This window comes from Hyla sarda, chromosome 4 (genome assembly GCF_029499605.1).
Source record: "Hyla sarda isolate aHylSar1 chromosome 4, aHylSar1.hap1, whole genome shotgun sequence".
Lineage (NCBI taxonomy): Eukaryota > Metazoa > Chordata > Amphibia > Anura > Hylidae > Hyla > Hyla sarda.
Window position 1 is genome coordinate 384,778,105 of NC_079192.1, and position 21,719 is coordinate 384,799,823.

General features: G+C 44.8%; 1 protein-coding gene across 2 annotated transcripts; it reads left to right on the forward strand.

The window, feature by feature from the left end:
- The first annotated feature begins 2,791 nt into the window (after nt 1-2,791).
- Nucleotides 2,792-19,957, forward strand: PCDH12 (protocadherin 12). 2 transcript variants are annotated; one of them, XM_056517025.1, is made up of 4 exons: nt 2,792-5,932; nt 15,792-15,880; nt 17,568-17,722; nt 18,451-19,957. In XM_056517025.1, exons 1-4 carry the CDS (start codon nt 3,035-3,037, stop codon nt 18,816-18,818), a joined length of 3,510 nt encoding a protein of 1,169 aa, XP_056373000.1. In that variant the 5' UTR covers nt 2,792-3,034; the 3' UTR covers nt 18,819-19,957. The 2 variants fall into 2 exon arrangements, with proteins under 2 accessions (XP_056373000.1, XP_056372999.1); XM_056517024.1 differs by having other exon boundaries at nt 2,793-5,932; nt 15,789-15,880.
- Nucleotides 19,958-21,719: the final 1,762 nt, after the last annotated feature.

The following is a 21,719-nucleotide window of genomic DNA, read 5'->3' on the forward strand; positions in this document are numbered from 1 at the left end:
GGCTCCCTGCTAGTCTCCCCATATAAGCCCTGGGTGGAGCTAGCCTCTCTCTCTTTTCCTTACAAGTCTTTGCGGAGGTCCACTGCATTTGTACCTAGTGTGTGTCCAGAGTGTTTGAGGCCTCAGAGTGAAGTCCTGCAGCCACCATCATTTCAAGTAAGCTAAAGTCACAGCTTTATGAGTCAAGTCAAGTCAGTCCTTGTCATCTGTCAAGTCAGCCTGGTCTGCATTCAATTGTCCAGTCTTACTACAAGTCCCAGCAAGCCCTTAAATGGGCACTGTCAGATACAAAAACTTTTGATATGTAGTAAAGCATGCAAAACCAATAGGTTTTGCAATTGCTTTCATTAGAAAATTTTCAGTAGTTCATATTGAAAAAGCCAGTCAAAAAACTGCCCCCTGTCTGCTTGGACACATACTAGTCCTGCTGTGTCCGTGCGTCATCACCTATGTCATGGACACACTCCCTTGATTGACAGCTGTGAGTGCAGGGCTTATAGCTGGAGGAAAAATCCTCCCACTGTCATCTTGTGTCCCGCTACTGTCAGTGAGGACAAGCTGGGAGTTGTAGTTTTGCTAATGCTAGAGGAGATGTGAGCAGACAGCATACTGAGGGAGGGGGCGGAGACCTGCACAGTGAGGCCACGCCCCCTCCCTTTGAGAGGAATTCAGACTAGTGAGCTAAATTAAAAGTGTAATAAAAAAAATAAAAAATAAAGGTGCTAGACACATAAAAATTAGATGTACATGGTCAGGATTAGGTACTGAGTGATATATTTAAAAAAAAAATGTTGTTGGATCTGGCGAGTACGCTTTAAGGTCTCTGCGTCACTGGTCACCTCCTTGGGCCCTGGCTGAACTGTGTAGACTTTACCAACTGTCTACCCTCAGTAAAGCTACCGTTGTCTGTAACTTGGCGTCGGGTCTTTACTGCCCCCATGCCCAGTCCAGGATCCAGCGCATGGCTCAAGTCGTGAGTTCCTGCACTTTTTTCACAGCAGGAACACTGTTCCCATTGGCAGGAGTTCTGCAGGACCAGCTTTTGAGTGGAAATCTTGGGTGAGTTCCTGCACTTTTTTTTCCTAGGACTTGACCCCTGATCCAGCGGTATACCTTTGGGTGGTTGTAGGCTAAACCACGCCACAAATACAAGGGGTTAATGCCATCTGCCCCTATGGTAACAACATCTGCCCTCATCACATCCCAATACCACACAGTGTTAACATTGGTTTCCATGGTCAAGCATCTGCAACAAAGCTTAAAATCATCATGCACAATAGAGAACATCTTCTGGAGTAGTGTAGGGCTCACCACCACCACTGAACTGTGGCATAGTGGAAACGTTCTCTGTGATGGTGAATCTCATTTTACTATTTGGCAGTCTAATGGACAAATCTGGGTTTGGCATATGGCTGGGGAACTCTACCTACCAGACTGTTTAGTGTCTATCATAAAAAAAGGTGGAGTAAAAATAATGGGGCTGTCTTTAGGGGGTTTGGACTAGGCCCCTTATTTATAATTAAGGGCAAGACAATTTCCAACTTTGGGGCAACAGTTTGAGTAAAGGCCTTTCCTGTTTCAGCACATCAATGCTCCAGTGTCCAAAGCAAACTCCATTAAAGCGTACCTCTCATCAAAAAAACTTTTGATATATTATAGATTAATGTATGCAGAATAACTTCACAATTGCATGTTATTAAAAAATATGCTTCTTTCTATTTAATTTTCCACTTTGAAGAAATGACCACTAGGGGTCTCCCTACCAGTCCTGGCAGCAAGCATTTCAGACTCATGCTGGAGTCCTAAACACTACGAGCTGCCAGTCTGCTTTGTTCACAAAGGAGAACACTCAGAGCTGCCAGCCTGCTTTGTTCACAACCTGTTTGGCTGTGAACAAAGCAGGCTGGCAGCTCTGAGTGTTTTGGACTCCAGCATGAGTCAGAAATGCTTGCTGATGGAACTGATCGGGAAAAATACAATAGAAAGAAGCATATTTTTCATTAACATGCTATTGGAAAGTTATTCAACATTCATTAATCTAAAATATATAAAAAGTTTATTTGATGAGAGGTACCCTTTAAGACATGATTCGAAGATGAATTATAAGACCAGTTGTGAGCCAGACCTTTTTGTCCTGACCTCACAAATGCTCTTTTGGCTCAATGGACCCAAATTCCTCAAGACACATCATAAAAATCTTGTAGAAAGCCAGAAGATTGGAGTCTATTGTAGCCACAAGGGTTAACATAAGCCTTCCATTAGAGGATTCGTCTATTCTTTCTTGAGAAGATGCTACACAAACTGTGAATTCTCATATTCCATTGTATAATTCTTCCTTTTTCATATCTCTTTTGCCCATTAATTCTTTATCAGTATATTCGGTCTCCCTCAGGAGAGTTCACTGACTTCATTGAGACTTGCCAGCTGAGTATTGCTACATCTTACTCCTCCATCTTCTTATCTGTCTCTATGTTTTTTTCTCTAAGGGGAATCTGTGTCTGAACAGAGGATTATCTGATGGTAACTGGACTCCCACAGCTCTTATCACTATCACTACATCATTCCCAATATGGTTTGTGTTACAGGACCCTGAGAACCTAGCTAACAATTATATAGAATGGTCTCAGGAAATGAATTGTTTAGTAGCATATTGAAGTTAAATGTGGACAACGAGGGGTTAATGAACTATTGTCTATTAGCCGACTTATAGTTCCTTCCTCATCACTCTTCCTGTAGGAGGACGGCTGTGCTCCCTGGGAAAACAAGTAAGTCATAACTTTCTGTCACATTTCCCCTCCCCGAGTAAATTTGTTTTACTATTCTTCCCTGCATCATGCACAACCTTTTGTCTGGCCACCCTGAATTGTGTAAATGCCAGCAACCCTGTCAGAGACTACAGACCTAGTCTGTACCACAGACTACATGCAATCTATATCAGCAAAGATACCAATGTAAGAAGATAAGAAAGACCTTGAGGGCCTCCTATTGCACTTTTTTGATACCACTATTTTTTTTTCACTTGTTGCATGGAACCATGGATGGGATTCTTAAGGTCATCAGCCAAATCTATATTCTTCTTTTTATTTTCTCCTACCATAAAAGTCATTGCAAGAACTCATCATCTTTAATGGTGAGGTTTCGTGTCAAAGAAGAAGTACCCATTGGCACACTCATTGGACATATATCTGATGTACCAGGCTGGATAAAGGATTCAAATGAAGAATACCAGATCATGCAGGAGACCAACTCTTTTCCAGTGCAAGTTGGTTCAAAAAGTGGATCACTAACCACCACGGGACGTCTGGATAGAGAACAGCTTTGTCATGTCCATGGTCATTGCATTTTATCTTTTAATGTGCTGGCAACCAAGGTCTTGTCCTTAGTACATGTGGAAATTGAGGTTTTGGATATCAATGACAATGAACCAATATTCCCCAAACCGGAACTGGACTTGGAGATATCAGAGAGTGCTTCTTTACGTACAAGGATCCCTCTTGACAGAGCTTGGGATCCTGACAGTGGCAGCAATGCAGTGAAGCTATATACCCTTTCACCGAATGACCACTTTACTTTAAATATGACTTCTGGTTCTGATGGTAACAAACATCCAGAACTGGTGGTGCTAAAGGAACTGGATAGGGAACAGCAGTCTTCTTTCAACCTAGTCCTAACTGCATTGGATGGGGGACACCCACAAAAATCTGGGACAGTCCAAGTCAGGATTAATGTTTTGGATTCTAATGACAACAGCCCAACTTTTGGACAAAGCTCTGTTATTCTAGAAGTCTCAGAAGACACATCACCTGGTACGCTTCTTATAAATCTTACTGCCACTGACCCAGATCAAGGTCAAAATGGTGAAATAGAGTTCTCATTGAGTAAACACAATTCTCACCACGTCATCAGTATGTTTTCCATTGACCAAAAATCTGGTGGAATAGTTCTGAGAAAGTCCCTTGATCATGAGCAAAGACATTCTTATGAATTAGATGTGCAAGCAAAGGATTTAGGACCTAACCCTATCCCTACCCACTGCAAAGTAGTCATCAAGGTCCTAGATATTAATGATAATGCACCTGATATCAAAGTCACGTGGGCTTCCAAAGATTCTTCAGAGATTGTGGTATCCGAGGCTGTCCCGCTGGGCAGCTTTGTAGCTCTAATAATGCTTAATGATCCAGATTCTGGTATGAATGGAGAGGTACACTGCCAGCTGATTCAAGACCATGAACATTTTCGGTTGGAGAAAACTAATGGCAACAGTTATATTTTAGTAACCAACACCATATTGGACCGAGAGAAGCGTGATGAGTATGAATTGACCATCCAAGCTAAGGATCAAGGTGAGCCCTCATTTTCTGCTAGAAAATCCTTGAAAATTCGTGTTAGTGATGCCAATGACAATCCCCCTGTTTTTGAGAGGCTAAGCTATGATGTCTTCTTAGATGAAAACTGTGCTCCTCTAACTCATCTCCTTACTCTAAATGCTGAAGATATTGACGTAGGAGATAATGCTAAAGTCACATACAGTATTATTGACTCTGTCAGCTATGAAGTACCAGTATCTACATTAGTTTCCATCCACTCCAAAACAGGTAAAATTGTAGTACTTAAGTCCATAGACTATGAGGAAATTAAAGAAATTAAGTTCTTAGTCCAAGCAGAAGATAACGGTGACCCAAGACTTAGCAGCAACACTTCAGTTCAGGTATTTGTAAAAGACAAAAATGATAATAGTCCATTGTTCGTTCAACCAAAACTTAAGAGAGGCCGGGCTAGCATTACTGTCCTAGTTAATGCCGATACAGGATATTTTCTTTCTGCCATGGAAGTGGCCAATTCAGAAGCGTTTGGATATACACAACATGAAATATTGTCAGAGACTGCAAAACTCAACATACACCCATTATATCAAGTGGTAGCTACTGATGCTGACTCAGAGGAAAATGCTAAACTTTTCTATCACCTCACTGGCAACCACCAAGGCTTGTTTATTATGGATGAACACCTAGGACATATATACCTAAATGCAAGCAATGCTAGTAGCTTTATTGGAAATGCGATTGACTTGGAAGTCACTGTTAAAGATAGTGGAACACCTCAACTGGAGACAAAAGCTCAGCTTCATTTGATGTTTAGCAGCCACTTGGACCATTTAAAAAATTCAGCAAGTGACTCCGATGGAAAGCTAAGCCTAACCATTGTGATTGTTATTTGTCTGGCAGTCCTTTTGGCTATTTGTCTTCTAATACTAACTCTTGTAATGTCCTTTTGTCGAGTGGACAGGAAGGACAACAGAGCTTACAACTGTAGGGAAGAAGAATCAGCTTATAGAAAGCAACCAAGGAGACCCCAAAGGCAAATCCAAAAAACAGATATCCATGTGGTCCCTGTACTTAGAGGTAGGCAACAGCAGCAACCTGTCACACCAATAGAAGAAGCCAAGCCATTTCCTGCCCCAGATGAAGATGTAGAAGATGAATCCCTCCATACTCCTTTCCATCTAACACCCACTCTTTACCGTACATTAAGAAACCAGCATAATCATGATACACTTCAAGAAGATACTACAGATTTAGAGCAATCTTTCTCTTTGCCCCCTTCTGTATGCCGAACTTTACAGTATCAAAGACAGAGAAGCTACTCAAGAGAAAACCTTCAAGACACACATGGAACCCTACCTGCAAACAATAAAATATTGAAAAATCCTGGAAGTCCCCAAATCAGAAAACCTGATGATATGAATTCATCTGAATCTGTGATATTCAATGGAGGGGAGTTCTCACCAGCCACATCTCCAACTCTAAGACGCCAAAAGAATGTAGAACAATCTTCTAAGGAACAAATAATAAGAAGCTTGGTACGTTTGTCTATGGTAGCACTGGCAGAGAAAGACGCAGTGGATCTCACAATGCAGTCCCCACATGTACAGGTAAGACAGAGAAAATGATTTATTCAGTTTATACTGCTTTTTTCTTCCATAGTTGTTGTTTCATAACTTAAACGGGTATTGGGATCTGAGACCTTTATGGAATATCCACCAGAAATGCCGATACCACCTCTGGAAAAAGGGCTTCCTGGCTAACGCCTACCTGGTATCGGCCAGAAAGTTAAACAGATTTGTAAATTACTTCCAGTACTTATTAACTGCTGAATACTACAGAGGAAATACTTTTCTTTTTGGAACACAGAGCTCTCTGCTGACATCATGACCACAGTGCTCGCTGCTGACATCTCTGTCCATTTTAAGAACTATCCAGAGTAGGAGAAAATCCCCATAGCAAATATATGCTGCTCTGAACAGTTCCTAAAATAGACAGAGATGTCAACAGAAAGCACTGTGGTCATGATGTCAGCAGAGAGCTCTGTGTTCCAAAAAGAAAATATTTTCCTCTGTAGTATTCAGCAGCTAATAAGTACTGGAAGGATTAAGATTTTTTTTAATAGAAGTAACTTACAAATCTGTTTAACTTTCTGTCACCAGTTGATTAAAAAAAAAAAATAAGTTTTCCACCAGAGTACCCCTTTATATGAATGGCACTGAGACATGTCTTTGCATTTTGCTGCGATTTGACACAACCATAGCAAAACCTTACTGGTTTTCCATTAATCAAAGTAAATTTGTGGTGTTTTTAATGCATCTTTGAAGACTGAAGAGGGTAAAACAGGTAATAGTTGCATGTGGGCCTCCAGAGTCAGTGCTACTGGTGGGCCATAGGCATCCCAGTCTGTTTCTGTTTCAATGTGCCATCTGAGGTAATTGCAACAAATAACCAGTGAAAGAGGCACAATATACAGGAATTACATAAATACATATTATAAGGACGCCTGTCATTGGATTATATGGCTTTGAGTCAGTTTCTATATTCAGCTCTGGATTCAAGATGTCAGTATGAGTAAGAGCGCTAAACAGAAACCTCAAGATCATCATTGTTCCTCAAGTCCAAGCTGTTCTATGCTGATAAGAAACAACAATGTCGTGACATCATCTAGTACTGAATCAGAGGGGAGGAACAATTTACTGACATCAGAAATTTACATGAAATCATTATGGTTAAAAAAAGAATGGCTGCTCTCTTCCTAAAACTGCACTATTCTTAGGGCTTTCCCACACTGCAGACATTCAACTGGCGGAATTATGCTTGCAGCAGGTGCCGCGGAAATCTTCGGTGGGAGGGCCAAGCAGATGGGCACCATCACATACACTAAAATGCATTCTGGCGGAATTCCACCCAAAGAATAAACATGTTCATTCTTTGGGTAGACGTCCATTCCACTGACAGAATGCCGTTATGGAAATTCTGCAGTATGCACGGATCAATAGAATCCCATTGAAAAACAATGGGAATCTGCTACAAGTAAAATTCCGAAATGGAATCCCACCTGCTGGATGTCCACAGTGTGAACCAGGCCTTATCCATAGACTGTGTATGATAATGACAGCAAGACTTTTGCAGGTAAATGCAATTATTTACAAGAGTGGCCCATATTTTATTAAATCATTTAAAACAGCCTACAATGTTTAAAGGGGTACTCCCCCCCCTGGATATCTTATCCCCTATCCAAAGGATAGGGGATAAGATGTCTGATCGCGGGGGTCCAGCCACTGGGGACCCCCGCAATATAGCATGCAGCACCCACCGTATCTGCTTCCGGAAGCTCTGGAGGTTCTGGCTCCCGACTACGGGGACGGAAGTTTGTGATGTCACAACTCCGCCCCCATGTGATGTAAGGTCCCGCCCCCTCAATGCAAGTCTATGGGAGGGTGCGTGACAGCAGTCACGCCCCCTCCCATAGACTTGCATTGAGGGGGCGGGACCTGATGTCACACGGGGCGGAGTCTTGACGTCACAATCTTCCGTCCCTGTGGTCAGGAGCCAGAACCTCCAGAGCTTCCGGAAGCAGATACGGTGGGTGCTGCATGCTATATTGCAGAGGTCCCCAGCGGCTGGACCCCCACGATCAGACATCTTATCCCCTATCCTTTGGATAGGGGATAAGATGTCTAGGGGTGGAGTAACCCTTTAATTGCTAAAAAAAAATTTTTTTTTAACTATTTCAGTGTATGAGGATCTTCAAATTTTTATGTTTTAAAGGGGGTTTCTGGGCTAATATGATAGACAGCCTATCCTCAGGACCGGCCATCAAATGCTGATCAGTGGGGGCCGACAATCAGTACCCCCGCCGATCAGCTGTTTGGCACAGATGTGGCACCCACAATATAAGTGATCAAGGCAGGAAGCAGTTGGCTCCGTATACCGCATAGTGGCTGTACCAGGTTACTGCAGCTCAGATTCCGTTCTCTTAAATGAGAGCAGAGCTGCAGTAACGCGGCTCCACCACTACACAGTAAATTGCGCATACTGCTTCCAGTCCCTTCCACTGTGTAATGTTGGCATTGAACAGCTGATCGGTAGGGGTGCTCATTTTTGGTACCCTGACGATCAGCGATTGATGGCCTACCCATTTATTTCAGCCTGGCTCTCCTCACAAAGATACGTGTGTAATGTACGGCTTTATAGAAAGTCTCATTATCAGATTATCTATGAATCCTTCCCCCTTTTTTCTCTGAGGAAAGCCAAGGAGAGCAGTGATGGGCATAGGCTCAATGGAGCACTTTTCCCCCTTAGTTTTAGTAATCAGTGGGGGTCTCAGCAACTGGACCAACCCATCAAAACCTAGGAATGTTAGAACAATGTATGTCAGAACAATTTAAAATAATGGCTATCCTTTAAAGATAATATCATAACCTATTTTTGCAGCTCCTTTACAATTAACAGGAAATCTTTCCAAACAATTAAATCAAAACCGAATGACCAGGGAGTCAGGAGTGTGTCTGGCGCAGAGAGGAACCATCAGGCAGCCAAGTAAAATCAATGGATTTATTAGATGCAACGCGTTTCGCTGCGCATGCGCAGCTTCATCAGGCAGCAAACAATGGAGATTGTCTTGCAAAATGGTGGCCCAAATGTTAACCTTTGAACATTGTTGTATAGTTTGCAAAGATGTAACCTACAAACAATGTTAGAAAGGTTTCTAAATACTTCCTACAAGGGTTGTGAGGGCCAGATTAAGCTTGGTGGCGGCCCCTGGGCAGAAAATCTGGTAGGGATTCCAATCCAAGCTTTGGGGCAGGGACCCCATATGACCATTTATTGCAGCCACATAGACATAAGCCACTTTCTTGGACCTCAGAAGAGAGAAATTTGCATGGTCATCATGCCATCTCTTCTTAGCTGGCAAAGCTTGCCTGATGAAGCGGTCTTCACCACGAAACGCGTTGCATTGTGGGTAAAATAAACTGATTGCTCCTCACAAGTTCTTGGCGCCTGTTTAATCCTGTGGTTTACCTTGGAAGAATACTGTGGTCTTTTGCACCTATCCCAGGAGTGGCTGCATTATTCATTACCGTTCACCAAATTTTATCTATGCGGTTTCACACTATGGAGCGCTTTCCTTTGTTTTAGCTGTCCAAACAACCATAAAGGGGAATTAGGGTCCCAGGCATGAGCAGTGTATACCATGTATAACAAGTGACTTGTTAAATAGGGGCAGATCAGAATGTAGTATAGAGGTATAGAGGGTGGTTGTTGTAGGCCCGGGGCATGTAGCCCCCCTATAACCTGGCCCTGCTCTGCATTACTCATCTTGTACTAATCTTGATTTACAGCTTGTATTATACCTCAGAGCTGAATTCATAGTTCCAACATTAAAGGAGTAGTCCAGTGGTGAACCCAGTGGTGAACAACTTATCCCCTATCCTAAGGATAGGGGATAAGTTGCAGATCGCGGGGGGTCCGACCGCTGGGGCCCCCCGCGATCTCCTGTATGGAGCCCCGACAGCCCGCGGAAAGGCCCCTATCTTCGGCAATCTCCAGCCCTGCCATAGAGATGTATTGAGGGGGCGTGTCGGCCGCCGCTTCGTGCAGTGGTCGACACCCGCTATCTGGCCGGAGAGCCTGGCCCCCGTACAGAGAGATCGCTGGGGGCCCCAGCGGTCGGACCCCCCGCAATCTCATACTGATCCCCTATCCTTAGGATAGGGGATACGTTTTTCACCACTGGACTACCCCTTTAAGTTCATATACTGCAGTGGTATTTTTATTTATTGTATTTGAGCTGAATTTATCTCGTTCCCAGAGTAGAGATTTGTTTCCTCTAGGAAGACTTGTAGCTCAATGAAAACTTCCTTTTACTAATGGTTTGGTCTTCCCATTACTAATCCTTAGCTTGTGGTTATCATCTGCACAATATAAATAACCATCTCATTTTTATTGGCTAGCGAGTGAGGGGAAAGTATTGTATGAATTGGCACCAATATACATCCTTCCCCATCCAGGAGCTGGAGTCCACCAAAACTACAGTGGTCCCTCAAGTTACAATATTAATTGGTTCCAGGATGACCATTGTATGTTGAAACCATCGTATGTTGAAACCAGAACTCTATGGAAACCTGGTAATTGGTTCTGAAGCCACCAAAATGTCATCCAAAAATAGGAAAAAGTGAGAATTAAACAAAAATAAGTAGATAACTAAAATAGAGATAAAGCAAATTCTTACACATAAAAGTAAAGATCTGCTGGGAGCTGTAGATCACTGTCTATGTCAGTGTTTCCCAAAGAGGGTGCCTCCAGCTGTTGCAGAACTACAACTACCAGCATGCCTGGAGTTGTAGTTTTGCAACAGCTGTGTTACGCCTAGCGCTCCGGGTCCCCGCTCCTCCCCGGAGCGCTCACGGCGTCTTTCTCCCTGCAGCTTCCCGGTCAGTCCCGCTGACCGGGAGCGCTGCTCTGCCATGGCCGTTGGGGATGCGATTCGCACAGCGGGACGCGCCCGCTCGCGAATCGCATCCCAGGTCACTTACCCGTTCCCGTCTCCTGCGGTCATGTGCTGGCGCGCGCGGCTCCGCTCTCTAGGGCGCGCGCGCGCCAGCTCCCTGAGACTTAAAGGGCCAGTGCACCAATGATTGGTGCCTGGCCCAATTAGCTTAATTGGTTCCCACCTGTTCCCTGGCTATATCTAGTCTCCTCCCTTGCACTCCCTTGCCGGATCTTGTTGCCCTTGAGCCTAGTGAAAGCGTTTTGTGTGTTTATAAGCCTGTGTACCAGAACTTCTGCTATCTCCCCTGACTACGAACCTTGCCGCCTGCCCCCGACCTTCTGCTACGTCCGACTTTGCTTCTGCCTACTCCCTTGTACCTCGCCTATCTTCAGCAGTCAGAGAGGTGAGCCGTTGCTAGTGGATACGACCTGGTCACTACCGCCGCAGCAAGACCATCCCGCTTTGCGGCGGGCTCTGGTGAAAACCTGTAGTGGCTTAGAACCGGTCCACTAGCGCGGTCCTCGCCATCCCTCTCTGGCACAGAGGATCCACTACCTGCCAGCCGGCATCGTGACAGTAGATCCGGCCATGGATCCCGCTGAAGTTCCTCTGCCAGCTGCCGCCGACCTCCCTACATTGGTCGCCCGACAAGAGCACCAGCTGTCGTACTTGACCACCATGCTACAGCAGCTCCAGTCACAGCAACAGCAGCAACAGTCACAGCTACAGCAAGTTCAGTCTCAGCTACAGCAGCAGCAACCATCTCCTCCGCCAGCTCCTGCACCCCTTCCGCAGCGAGTGGCCACTCCTAGCCTCCGCCTGTCTTTGCCGGACAAATTTAATGGGGACTCTAAGTTTTGCCGTGGCTTCCTTTCGCAATGTTCTCTGCACTTGGAGATGATGTCGGACCAGTTTCCTACTGAAAGGTCTAAGGTGGCTTTCGTAGTCAGCCTTCTGTCTGGAAAAGCCCTGTCATGGGCCACACCGCTCTGGGACCGCAATGACCCCGTCACTGCCTCTGTACACTCCTTCTTCTCGGAAATTCGAAGTGTCTTTGAGGAACCTGCCCGAGCCTCTTCTGCTGAGACTGCCCTGCTGAACCTGGTCCAGGGTAATTCCTCCGTTGGCGAGTACGCCATACAATTCCGTACTCTTGCTTCTGAACTATCCTGGAATAATGAGGCTCTCTGCGCGACCTTTAAAAAAGGCCTATCCAGCAACATTAAAGATGTTCTGGCCGCACGAGAGACTCCTGCTAGCCTGCATGAACTCATTCATCTAGCCACTCGCATTGACATGCGTTTTTCTGAGAGGCATCAAGAACTCCGCCAGGAAAAAGACTTAGATCTCTGGACACCTCTCCCACAGTCTCCACTGCAATCTGCGCCTAGGCCTCCCGCCGAGGAGGCCATGCAAGTGGATCGGTCTCGCCTGACCCTGGAAGAGAGGAATCGCCGTAAGGAGGAGAATCTTTGTCTGTACTGTGCCAGTACTGAACATTTTTTGGTGGATTGCCCAATCCGTCCTCCACGCCTGGGAAACGCACGCTCGCACTCAGCTCTCGTGGGTGTGGCGTCTCTTGATGCTAAGTCGGCTTCTCCACGTCTCACGGTGCCTGTTCGGATTTCTACTTCAGCCAGCTCTCCCCTCTCAGCCGTGGCCTGCCTGGACTCTGGAGCTTCTGGGAATTTTATTCGGGAGTCCTTAGTGAATAAATTCCGCATTCCGGTGACCCGTCTTGTCAAGCCACTCCACATTTCCGCGGTCAACGGAGCCAGGTTGGATTGCACCGTGCGTTACCGCACGGAGCCCCTCCTAATGTGCATCGGACCTCATCACGAGGAAATTAAATTTTTTGTCCTTCCTAATTGCACTTCCGAAATTCTCCTTGGACTACCCTGGCTTCAACACCATTCCCCAACCCTGGATTGGTCCACTGGGGAGATCAAGAGTTGGGGTCCCTCTTGTTCCAAGGACTGCCTTCAACCGGTTCCCAGTAATCCCTGCCGTGACCCTGTGGTTCCTCCTGTATCCGCTCCCCCTAAGGTCATTAAGGACTCTGCCTGCCTCAGGAAATGCCTCTCCCCCCCTCCCAGTCCCATCAGGCAAACCTCTGTGTCCCCTCATGGCCCTCGTCCTGGTGTCACACTGCCCCGTGCCAGGTCTCGCCCTCTGCCCTCCCTCCCCATTCCTACTCCTGCTGTACTGCCTGCCATTGAGGAAACCATCCATTCCTTCCCGGTGTCCTCATCCCAGGGGAGGCAGTCACCGGACAAAAAAAAGGGGAGACCTAAGGGGGGGGGTACTGTTACGCCTAGCGCTCCGGGTCCCCGCTCCTCCCCGGAGCGCTCACGGCGTCTTTCTCCCTGCAGCTTCCCGGTCAGTCCCGCTGACCGGGAGCGCTGCTCTGCCATGGCCGTTGGGGATGCGATTCGCACAGCGGGACGCGCCCGCTCGCGAATCGCATCCCAGGTCACTTACCCGTTCCCGTCTCCTGCGGTCATGTGCTGGCGCGCGCGGCTCCGCTCTCTAGGGCGCGCGCGCGCCAGCTCCCTGAGACTTAAAGGGCCAGTGCACCAATGATTGGTGCCTGGCCCAATTAGCTTAATTGGTTCCCACCTGTTCCCTGGCTATATCTAGTCTCCTCCCTTGCACTCCCTTGCCGGATCTTGTTGCCCTTGTGCCTAGTGAAAGCGTTTTGTGTGTTTATAAGCCTGTGTACCAGAACTTCTGCTATCTCCCCTGACTACGAACCTTGCCGCCTGCCCCCGACCTTCTGCTACGTCCGACTTTGCTTCTGCCTACTCCCTTGTACCTCGCCTATCTTCAGCAGTCAGAGAGGTGAGCCGTTGCTAGTGGATACGACCTGGTCACTACCGCCGCAGCAAGACCATCCCGCTTTGCGGCGGGCTCTGGTGAAAACCTGTAGTGGCTTAGAACCGGTCCACTAGCGCGGTCCTCGCCATCCCTCTCTGGCACAGAGGATCCACTACCTGCCAGCCGGCATCGTGACAAGCTGGAGGCACCCTCTTTGGGAAACACTGGTCTATGTAGAGGAAAGAAGCTTCTTCAGGGTCCTGTACAGTATATACAGTGTCCTAAAAAATAAAAGTAAAATGGAGCCGCCCTCACCTGATGCCCAAAGGAGCAGCTAACCCGGGCACAGGTAAAGAGTACAGAACATGTAATACCTCCCTGTACTGTAGGGGGCGCTACCAGACACCAGTCAGTGCATGCACTTCAGTAATACAGGGGTTTTACCAGTGAATGCCCATTATGATTGGTTGGTTCTTCCAGCCATTGACACGTTTTGCAGATTCCATAGCATTGTATGTTGAGTCTGGTTTCAAGTTACAATGGTCCAGAAAAGACCATTGTATGTTGAAACTATTGTATGTTGAGGCCATTGTAAGTTGAGGGATCACTGTATCATGTTAAATGGATTATGTTCCACTCAGTTTATATGTCCATACAGGACAATGACTATATTTTTTACAGAAGTAATAATAGGGGATATATATTGATTCTATTGGGCTAGTTGTCTTCCAGGCAGACCAGTATTAGTAAAAATGTCTTAAAGGGGTACTCCGGCGCTGAGACATCTTATCATCTTATCCAAAGAATCGGGGATAAGATGCCTGATCGTGGCTGGGGACCCCCGTGATCTTGCACGCAGCACCCCGTTAGAATCAGTCCCTGGAGCACGTTTGCTCCGGGTCTGATTACTGGCGATCACGGGGGCCGGAGCATTGTGACGTCACAGCCCCGTCCTGTGTGATATCATGCTCCGCCCCCTGAATGCAAGCCTATGTGAGGGGGCGTGACCACTATGACGTCACAATACTCCGGTCCCTGTGATCGCCAGTAATCAGACCCAGAGCAAACGTGCTCCAGGGACTGATTCTAACGGGGTGCTGTGTGCAAGATCACGGGGGTCCCCACGGGGGAAAGGCAAAGGCCATGTTCACATGTCGGAATTCCCGTGCAGAATTCCGCATTGGAATTCTGCATGGAGATTCCACTGCAGCAGAGTCCCGATGAATTCAACTGGATTCTGCTGTGCTGTGTGGAAATTTCTGATCCAGATGTTGCGTGTCCACAGAAAGAATGAACCTGTCCATTATTTCTGCGGACTCCGCACAGAATGCAGTGCCATCTATGAGGTGGTGCATTCCCATGTGGTCTTCGGAATGTCCGCATGCAGATTTTCAGTGCAGACATTCAGTCGTGTGAACATAACCATACAGTTCCATATATATGGAGTGTAAATTTGGCAGACCATTACCAATGCCCCCAAGCCCTAATAGGCTATGTTTGCACAGTTTGAAAATGTGCAGAATGTCAGCATGGAAAACAAGTGCGGACATTCGGCACATTTAACCGGCAGGCGCTAGGACCACTTGGAAATGCGGAAATGCATTTCCTTGCAGTATTTGCAGAAAGAACAAGTCTATTCTTTCTGCAGACGCCAGAATCCGAATTTACGCACCAGAAACATCTGGTGCGACAATTCTGCCGTGTGAACAGTGCAGAAGAATCCCACTGAAATTCATGCAATATTCCGTACGGACATTCTGCCGTGTGAACATAGCCTCAGACTCCTATGGGCTTTATTGAGTGATAGCGGCAGTAAATTCCCAAAACATAAATGTGATGACAAATGCATTGGAAAGGGTAATTGTAGTTTGTCTGGACCAAAACCCTGGTGACTTTGTATCAAACAGCCAAGACTGACTTTAGTAAATGAGAATAACTTCAGGACTAGCCATTTCATTAGAGCCAGATAGTAAAATATGAAAAGTGTCCTCTGTAGCGTTTCATGTTTCCAATTGTATCTAGAGATAAATTTTAGGACCAGATAACAGATTTCCCCAAAAAAGGCCAAACAATATGTATCACCTTATTTTACTAGTTATTATTTTATTCTATGAATTCTAAACAGCTTCCATTTTGTTTTATCATTGCAGCAGATTTCTCAGCTCCTGTCCCTGCTCCACCAAGGACAGGTTCACCCCAGGACACTTCACAGAGGGAACAAGTACTCCTCCAAAACTGGCAGGTAACACAACATAATGAATGGCTGGATAGATGAAAAGACTAGTGACATCTGCAGTCGCTCTTGTCAGATAATAGCTTCGTTTTTTACAGAACAATTATGCTACAAAAATATTGAAAGGCCACTTACAGGCTTATAATTTTATTGTAAGTTTGTTTATATGATAGTGTAATGTAACATGGTATAACCTAAGGGGCACATCCCTAGTTCGGATTGTTTTAGTTTAGCATTACTTCCTTCCTTAAATGGTGACCATTGAGATCTACCCTTTCCCGTAGTAGCATCCTATGTATCCAACAGTAGAGAAGCGACACTCCATATAGATGTGAAATAAATGATTCTTTGTTTACCCATTCCAGTTACAGAAGCTTTTGTGACTTGAATCGGTGAATAAAGAACCACTTACTATATCCACATCTATATGGAGTGCCGTTTCTCTACTGTTGGATACGTTAGTAATGGGGCATAGAGTCTGGCCGTGAGACGCAGAGCACCCGATTGGACCTGGAGTCTACACACGGCTGGTTTTGATCTACAAAGTGTCGGTAGTAGCACCCAACATATCTCACGATCCCCGTGTAAGAATATGGAACCATTAAAGGAACCAGAAAGTTTAACAGATTTGTAAATTAGATATCCAGTAGGAAAAAGAAGCGGAGCACTCACCAGACCTTGAATGCAGATAGACTTTATTGACCGGATCGATCAAAGGCACATCAGGGGGGAGATGGTACAGACAGGGGAGTGTGACTTAGAGACGCGGGGATATCCGAGATATCCCCGCGTCTCTAAGTCACACTCCCCTGTCTGTACCATCTCCCCCCTGATGTGCCTTTGATCGATCCGGTCAATAAAGTCTATCTGCATTCAAGGTCTGGTGAGTGCTCCGCTTCTTTTTCCTACTGGATATCTGTTTACACCGTCTATCAGCGTAGCAGCACCTGTATGTACCTCCAGCAGTTGCAAGGGGAGAAGTCATCAAGGGTCCCAGCGTTTCCCGTCCTTTAGATACAGAGACGGGTGCCGAGCTTCCTTCGTTACATAGATTTGTAAATTACTTCTATTAAAAAATCTTAATCCTTCCTGTACTTATTAGCTGCTGAATACTACAGCGGAAATTCTTTTCTTTTTGAAACACAGAACTGTCTGCTGACATCACGAGCACAGCGCTCTCTGCTGACATCTCTGTCCACTTTAGGAACTGTCCAAAACAGCATATGTTTTCTATGGGGATTTCCTTTTACTCTGGACAGTTCCTAAAATGGACAGAGATGTCAGCAGAGAGCACTGTGCTCATGATGTCAGCAGACAGCTCTGTGTTTCAAGCCGGAAAAGAATTTCCACTGTAGTATTCCACAGCTAATAAGTACAGGAAGGTTTAAGATTTTTTTTAATAGAAGTAATTTACAAATCTGTTTAACTTTCTGGCACCAGTTGATTTAAAAAAAAAAAAGAGTACCCCTTTAAGTGGCAGAAACATTCAAGTGCATAGAGACATAATTCAATAACAGTGCAAGTATAAGGTACTTTGTATAAAGTGCATTTTCAAATAACACTACATCTGACAACCATAAAAAAAAGGACTATACTGTATTGGAATACTGCAATAGAAATGTATCTCAGCTCACGTTTTTAGATGTTTTTTTTTTCCGTAGTAGGTTACTGATGGTCAGTCTGTTTTGTCTTTCAGAAGTACAGGGCAAGAAGTGGACTGTCAGAGCACGAAGGACAGCGGGCACGGTGAAAGTGAGGCGGGTGACTTGGACTCTGAGCCAGGTGGAGATTTTTCTTCGACCCATCAGATGGTAGAGGACAACCTGGAGGCTCTTTTTGGTCCATGTATAGGTGAGTTGCAATAATTTAACAAGGTCTACAGCCTTAAAGAAATAGTGATTTGAGTTGGGCCATTAAAATTAGATGTGACCTGTTTTGTAAGCTACCTACAAAAAATGAAATGCCTTATGGTAATGTCGTTGGTTGGATCTCACTTATATAGGTTGGATTATATAGTGTATAGGACTGAGATCAGTTCTTAAAGGGGTACTCCACGCATAGACATCTTATCCCCTATCCAAAGGATAGGGGATAAGATGTCTGATCGCGGGGGGTCCTGCCGCACAATATAGCACGCAGCGCCCACCTGTTACTGCTCTGGAAGCGCTGAAGGGTCTGGCTCCCGACCACGTGGATGGAAGATCGTGATGTCCCAACTCCGCCCCCTTGTGAAGTCACGTCCCGCCCCCTCAATGCAAGTCTATGGGAGGGGGCGTGACAGCTGTCACGCCTCCTCCCATAGACTTACATTGAGGGGGCGGGGGTGACATCACACAGGGGCGAGTCATGACATCAGAATCTTCCGTCCCCGTGGTCGGGAGCCAGACCCTCCAGCGCTTCCGGAGCAGTAACAGGTGGGTGCTGCGTGCTATATTGTGGGGGTCCCCAGCGGCGGGACCCCCGCGATCAGACATCTTATCCCCTATCCTTTGAATAGGGGATAAGATGTCTAGGGGTGGAGTACCCCTTTAAGAACAACACATGCTTTACTACAAATGACTATTTTTGTTTTATGTCAGGTACAGAGAACAATCGGTTAAGTGATCTAGATCCAGGGTGGATTGCCCGTCTTTCCTTGCCTTTAGCCAACAACTACAAGGAGAATATCTTTACTCCAAATACTCAGATCACTCAAGAGCCTACAATAACTGCAGCGGACAAAGAAGATCTAAGAACCTTCCTAACATTTGGCAAAGCTGCTGATGGGTCTCAAGAAAACAGACTGGCCAGCACCTTCCTTTCCGAAATGAGTTCTCTGTTTGAGATGCTCCTGGCGCAGAAAGCCGAATCTCATGGAAACACACCTTCTGAGGTGCTTATGAGGCTGTCTGCCTGCAGCAAGAACATGGGTATGGACAGTAATAGAAGCGAAGGTTCCAAGAATTAGCAAGGAGACTAAGAGGGTCAAAATGGGCAAGTGGTTCTACTGGCGGCCTCTACTTGTATTTATAAGGCACTTATGGAGAACTCTCCAAATCCATAATGACTGAATAGAATTGTAGATATAATAGATGATAGGGTTATGGTAACACTTGGTTTAACTGATAAATATGGATTATTGGTGACTTTTATAGTATCAACAAGAGTAGTTAGCAACTTGGATGTTCACATTATGTAGTACAGTGTATAACGTGATCACATAGTGACGTAAGGACATGGATATTGGTGCTACCAAAGACACATTTGCACATCTTATCACTTTGGTCATTTTGCATTCATTGTGGACACTTAGGTGGACAAATGGCTTCTGGCTTCCTAAAGGTAGATGTAGAAAATGTGTGTATATTGTATTTATACTATTAAAATGTCTACAGATATTCAACATGACCCTATGCTGAAGCCAAAAGTACGCTGATTGAGCAAAGCGGAAAAGATTGGACTGGTTTGACAACCTAGTCCATACTACTTATCTTATCCTATCCAAGAGTGGCCATACACGTTATATGACTGTCGGCTGACACCAATTCCTCTCGATTGCCTCATATACATGCACACTCCACGTGGTCTGGTTCTCAAGGAGATGGAAATAAGCTGCTGCTGCCAGACACCTCTGCTTTAGTTGCTTGGTGGGTCAACATTCATCTAATGAGTATGGCCACCTTTATGACTACTTTCTACTCTATTTTGTATCCTGGCTTGTTATACTGTATATCACTTAAATAATGTATTTCAGTTTAGTTGTGTCAGAATAGCAGTACTGAACAAAAAGTAACTGGAAAAGTGTTTTTTTAATTAAGTTGTTCCTTTTTTATCATTTTACATTCATTGTTGATTTTACACTTATTATCACTTGCTAGATCAGTGGTGCTCAACCGGGCATATTACAAGGGCCTCAGCTGCAGAAAGTGACCAAGATTTACTAAGGAAAATGGGCTAGAATTCTGTCTCGATCTGCATCTAAACACTCAGTTACACGACGCAGATCATTTATTGTTTTAGAAAATTTTTAGATCTCTTCAAGGTCGAGTTAGATCATTTTAGTAAATTCCCCTATTTACTTAAAGGGGTTATCCAGGAAAAAAAATTTTTTTATATATCAACTGGCTCCAGAAAGTTAAACAGATTTGTAAATTACTTCTATTAAAAAATCTTAATCCTTTCAGTACTTATGAGCTTCTGAAGTTAAGGTTGTTCTTTTCTGCCTAAGTGATCTCTGATGACACGTGTCTCGGGAAACGCCCAGTTTAGAAGCAAATCCCCATAGCAAACCTCTTCTAAACTGGGCGTTTCCCGAGACACGTGTCATCAGAGAGCACTTAGACAGAAAAGAACAACCTTAACTTCAGAAGCTCATAAGTACTGAAAGGATTAAGATTTTTTAATAGAAGTAATTTACAAATCTGTTTAACTTTCTGAAGCCTGTTGATATATAAAAAAAAGTTTTTTCCTGGAATACCCCTTTAATCAAAGGAATGGACATCGCATTTATGTTGGGCTGGGTCATGGCCAACACAAGTATAACTTTTTGTTACACAACTGTATTTGTGGCTGACATTTCCTTTATAAACTTTTTTATGGAGGGAAAAAACAACACGTATATGTACATTTAAAAAGACCATAAATTTATATCATTTTCATGAAAATACCCAAACAACTATGGAAATGAAAAATATTAAATTCCCCCATAACAGAGTAGCTCTTCTGCTCTTCATAGTTATATGAATTCAGGGGGCATCACATGAGGCACTCGAGGGTACATGTGGACCCCCCAAGGCCCCCAGTTGGGTATCACTGATCTAGATGCACTATATCCGGTCATCATTACCATATAGTTCTCAATGCTAATCACACCAAGTTATTCATCATCCATTAAAACCAATGGCTTTCCAGCCCTGCCATCTAATTGTTTCTGTTGAACAGAATTCATCTATAAAGACCAGTCATCTGGGCAGAGAACATATGTTTGACTCGTAACATTCTTTTTAATAATTTATGTTATTTATCTATGTTTAATTGAGTTTTCTAGTTTTTTTTGCACCTTTTTTGTATGTCAATTCCTTATATGGACTGTGTTCAATTCAATAAAAAAGATAAAAATTCCATCTTGTACTGGAAGTCACCTAACACAGTCATTGAGATAATTCTATCTTAACATTAAGGAAGTGTTCAAAGACCATGGGCTTAAAGGGGTTATCCAGGAAAAAAAACTGTTTTTTATATATATATATCAACTGGCTCCAGAAAGTTAAACAGATTTGTAAATTACTTCTATTAAAAAATCTTAATCCTTTCAGTACTTATGAGCTTCTGAAGTTAAGGTTGTTCTTTACTGTGTAAGTGCTCTCTGATGACACGTGTCTTGGGAACCACCCAGTTTAGAAGCAAATCCCCATAGCAAACCTCTTCTAAACTGGGCGGTTCCCGAGACACGTGTCATCAGAGAGCACTTAGAAAAGAACAACCTTAACTTCAGAAGCTCATAAGTACTGAAAGGATTAAGATTTTTTAATAGAAATTATTAACAAATCTGTTTAACTTTCTGGAGCCAGTTGATCTATAAAAAAAAAAAAGTTTTTTTCCTGGATAACCCTTTAACCCCTTAAGGACGCAGGACGTAAATGTACGTCCTGGTGCGGTGGTACTTAACGCACCAGGACGTACATTTACGTCCTGTTCATAACCGCGGGCATCGGAGCGATGCCCGTGTCATGTGCGGCTGATCCCGGCTGCTGATCGCAGCCAGGGACCCGCCGGCAATGGCCGACGCCCGCGATCTCGCGGGCGTCCGCCATTAACCCCTCAGGTGCCGGGATCTATACAGATCCCGGCATCTGTGGCAGTGCGCGAT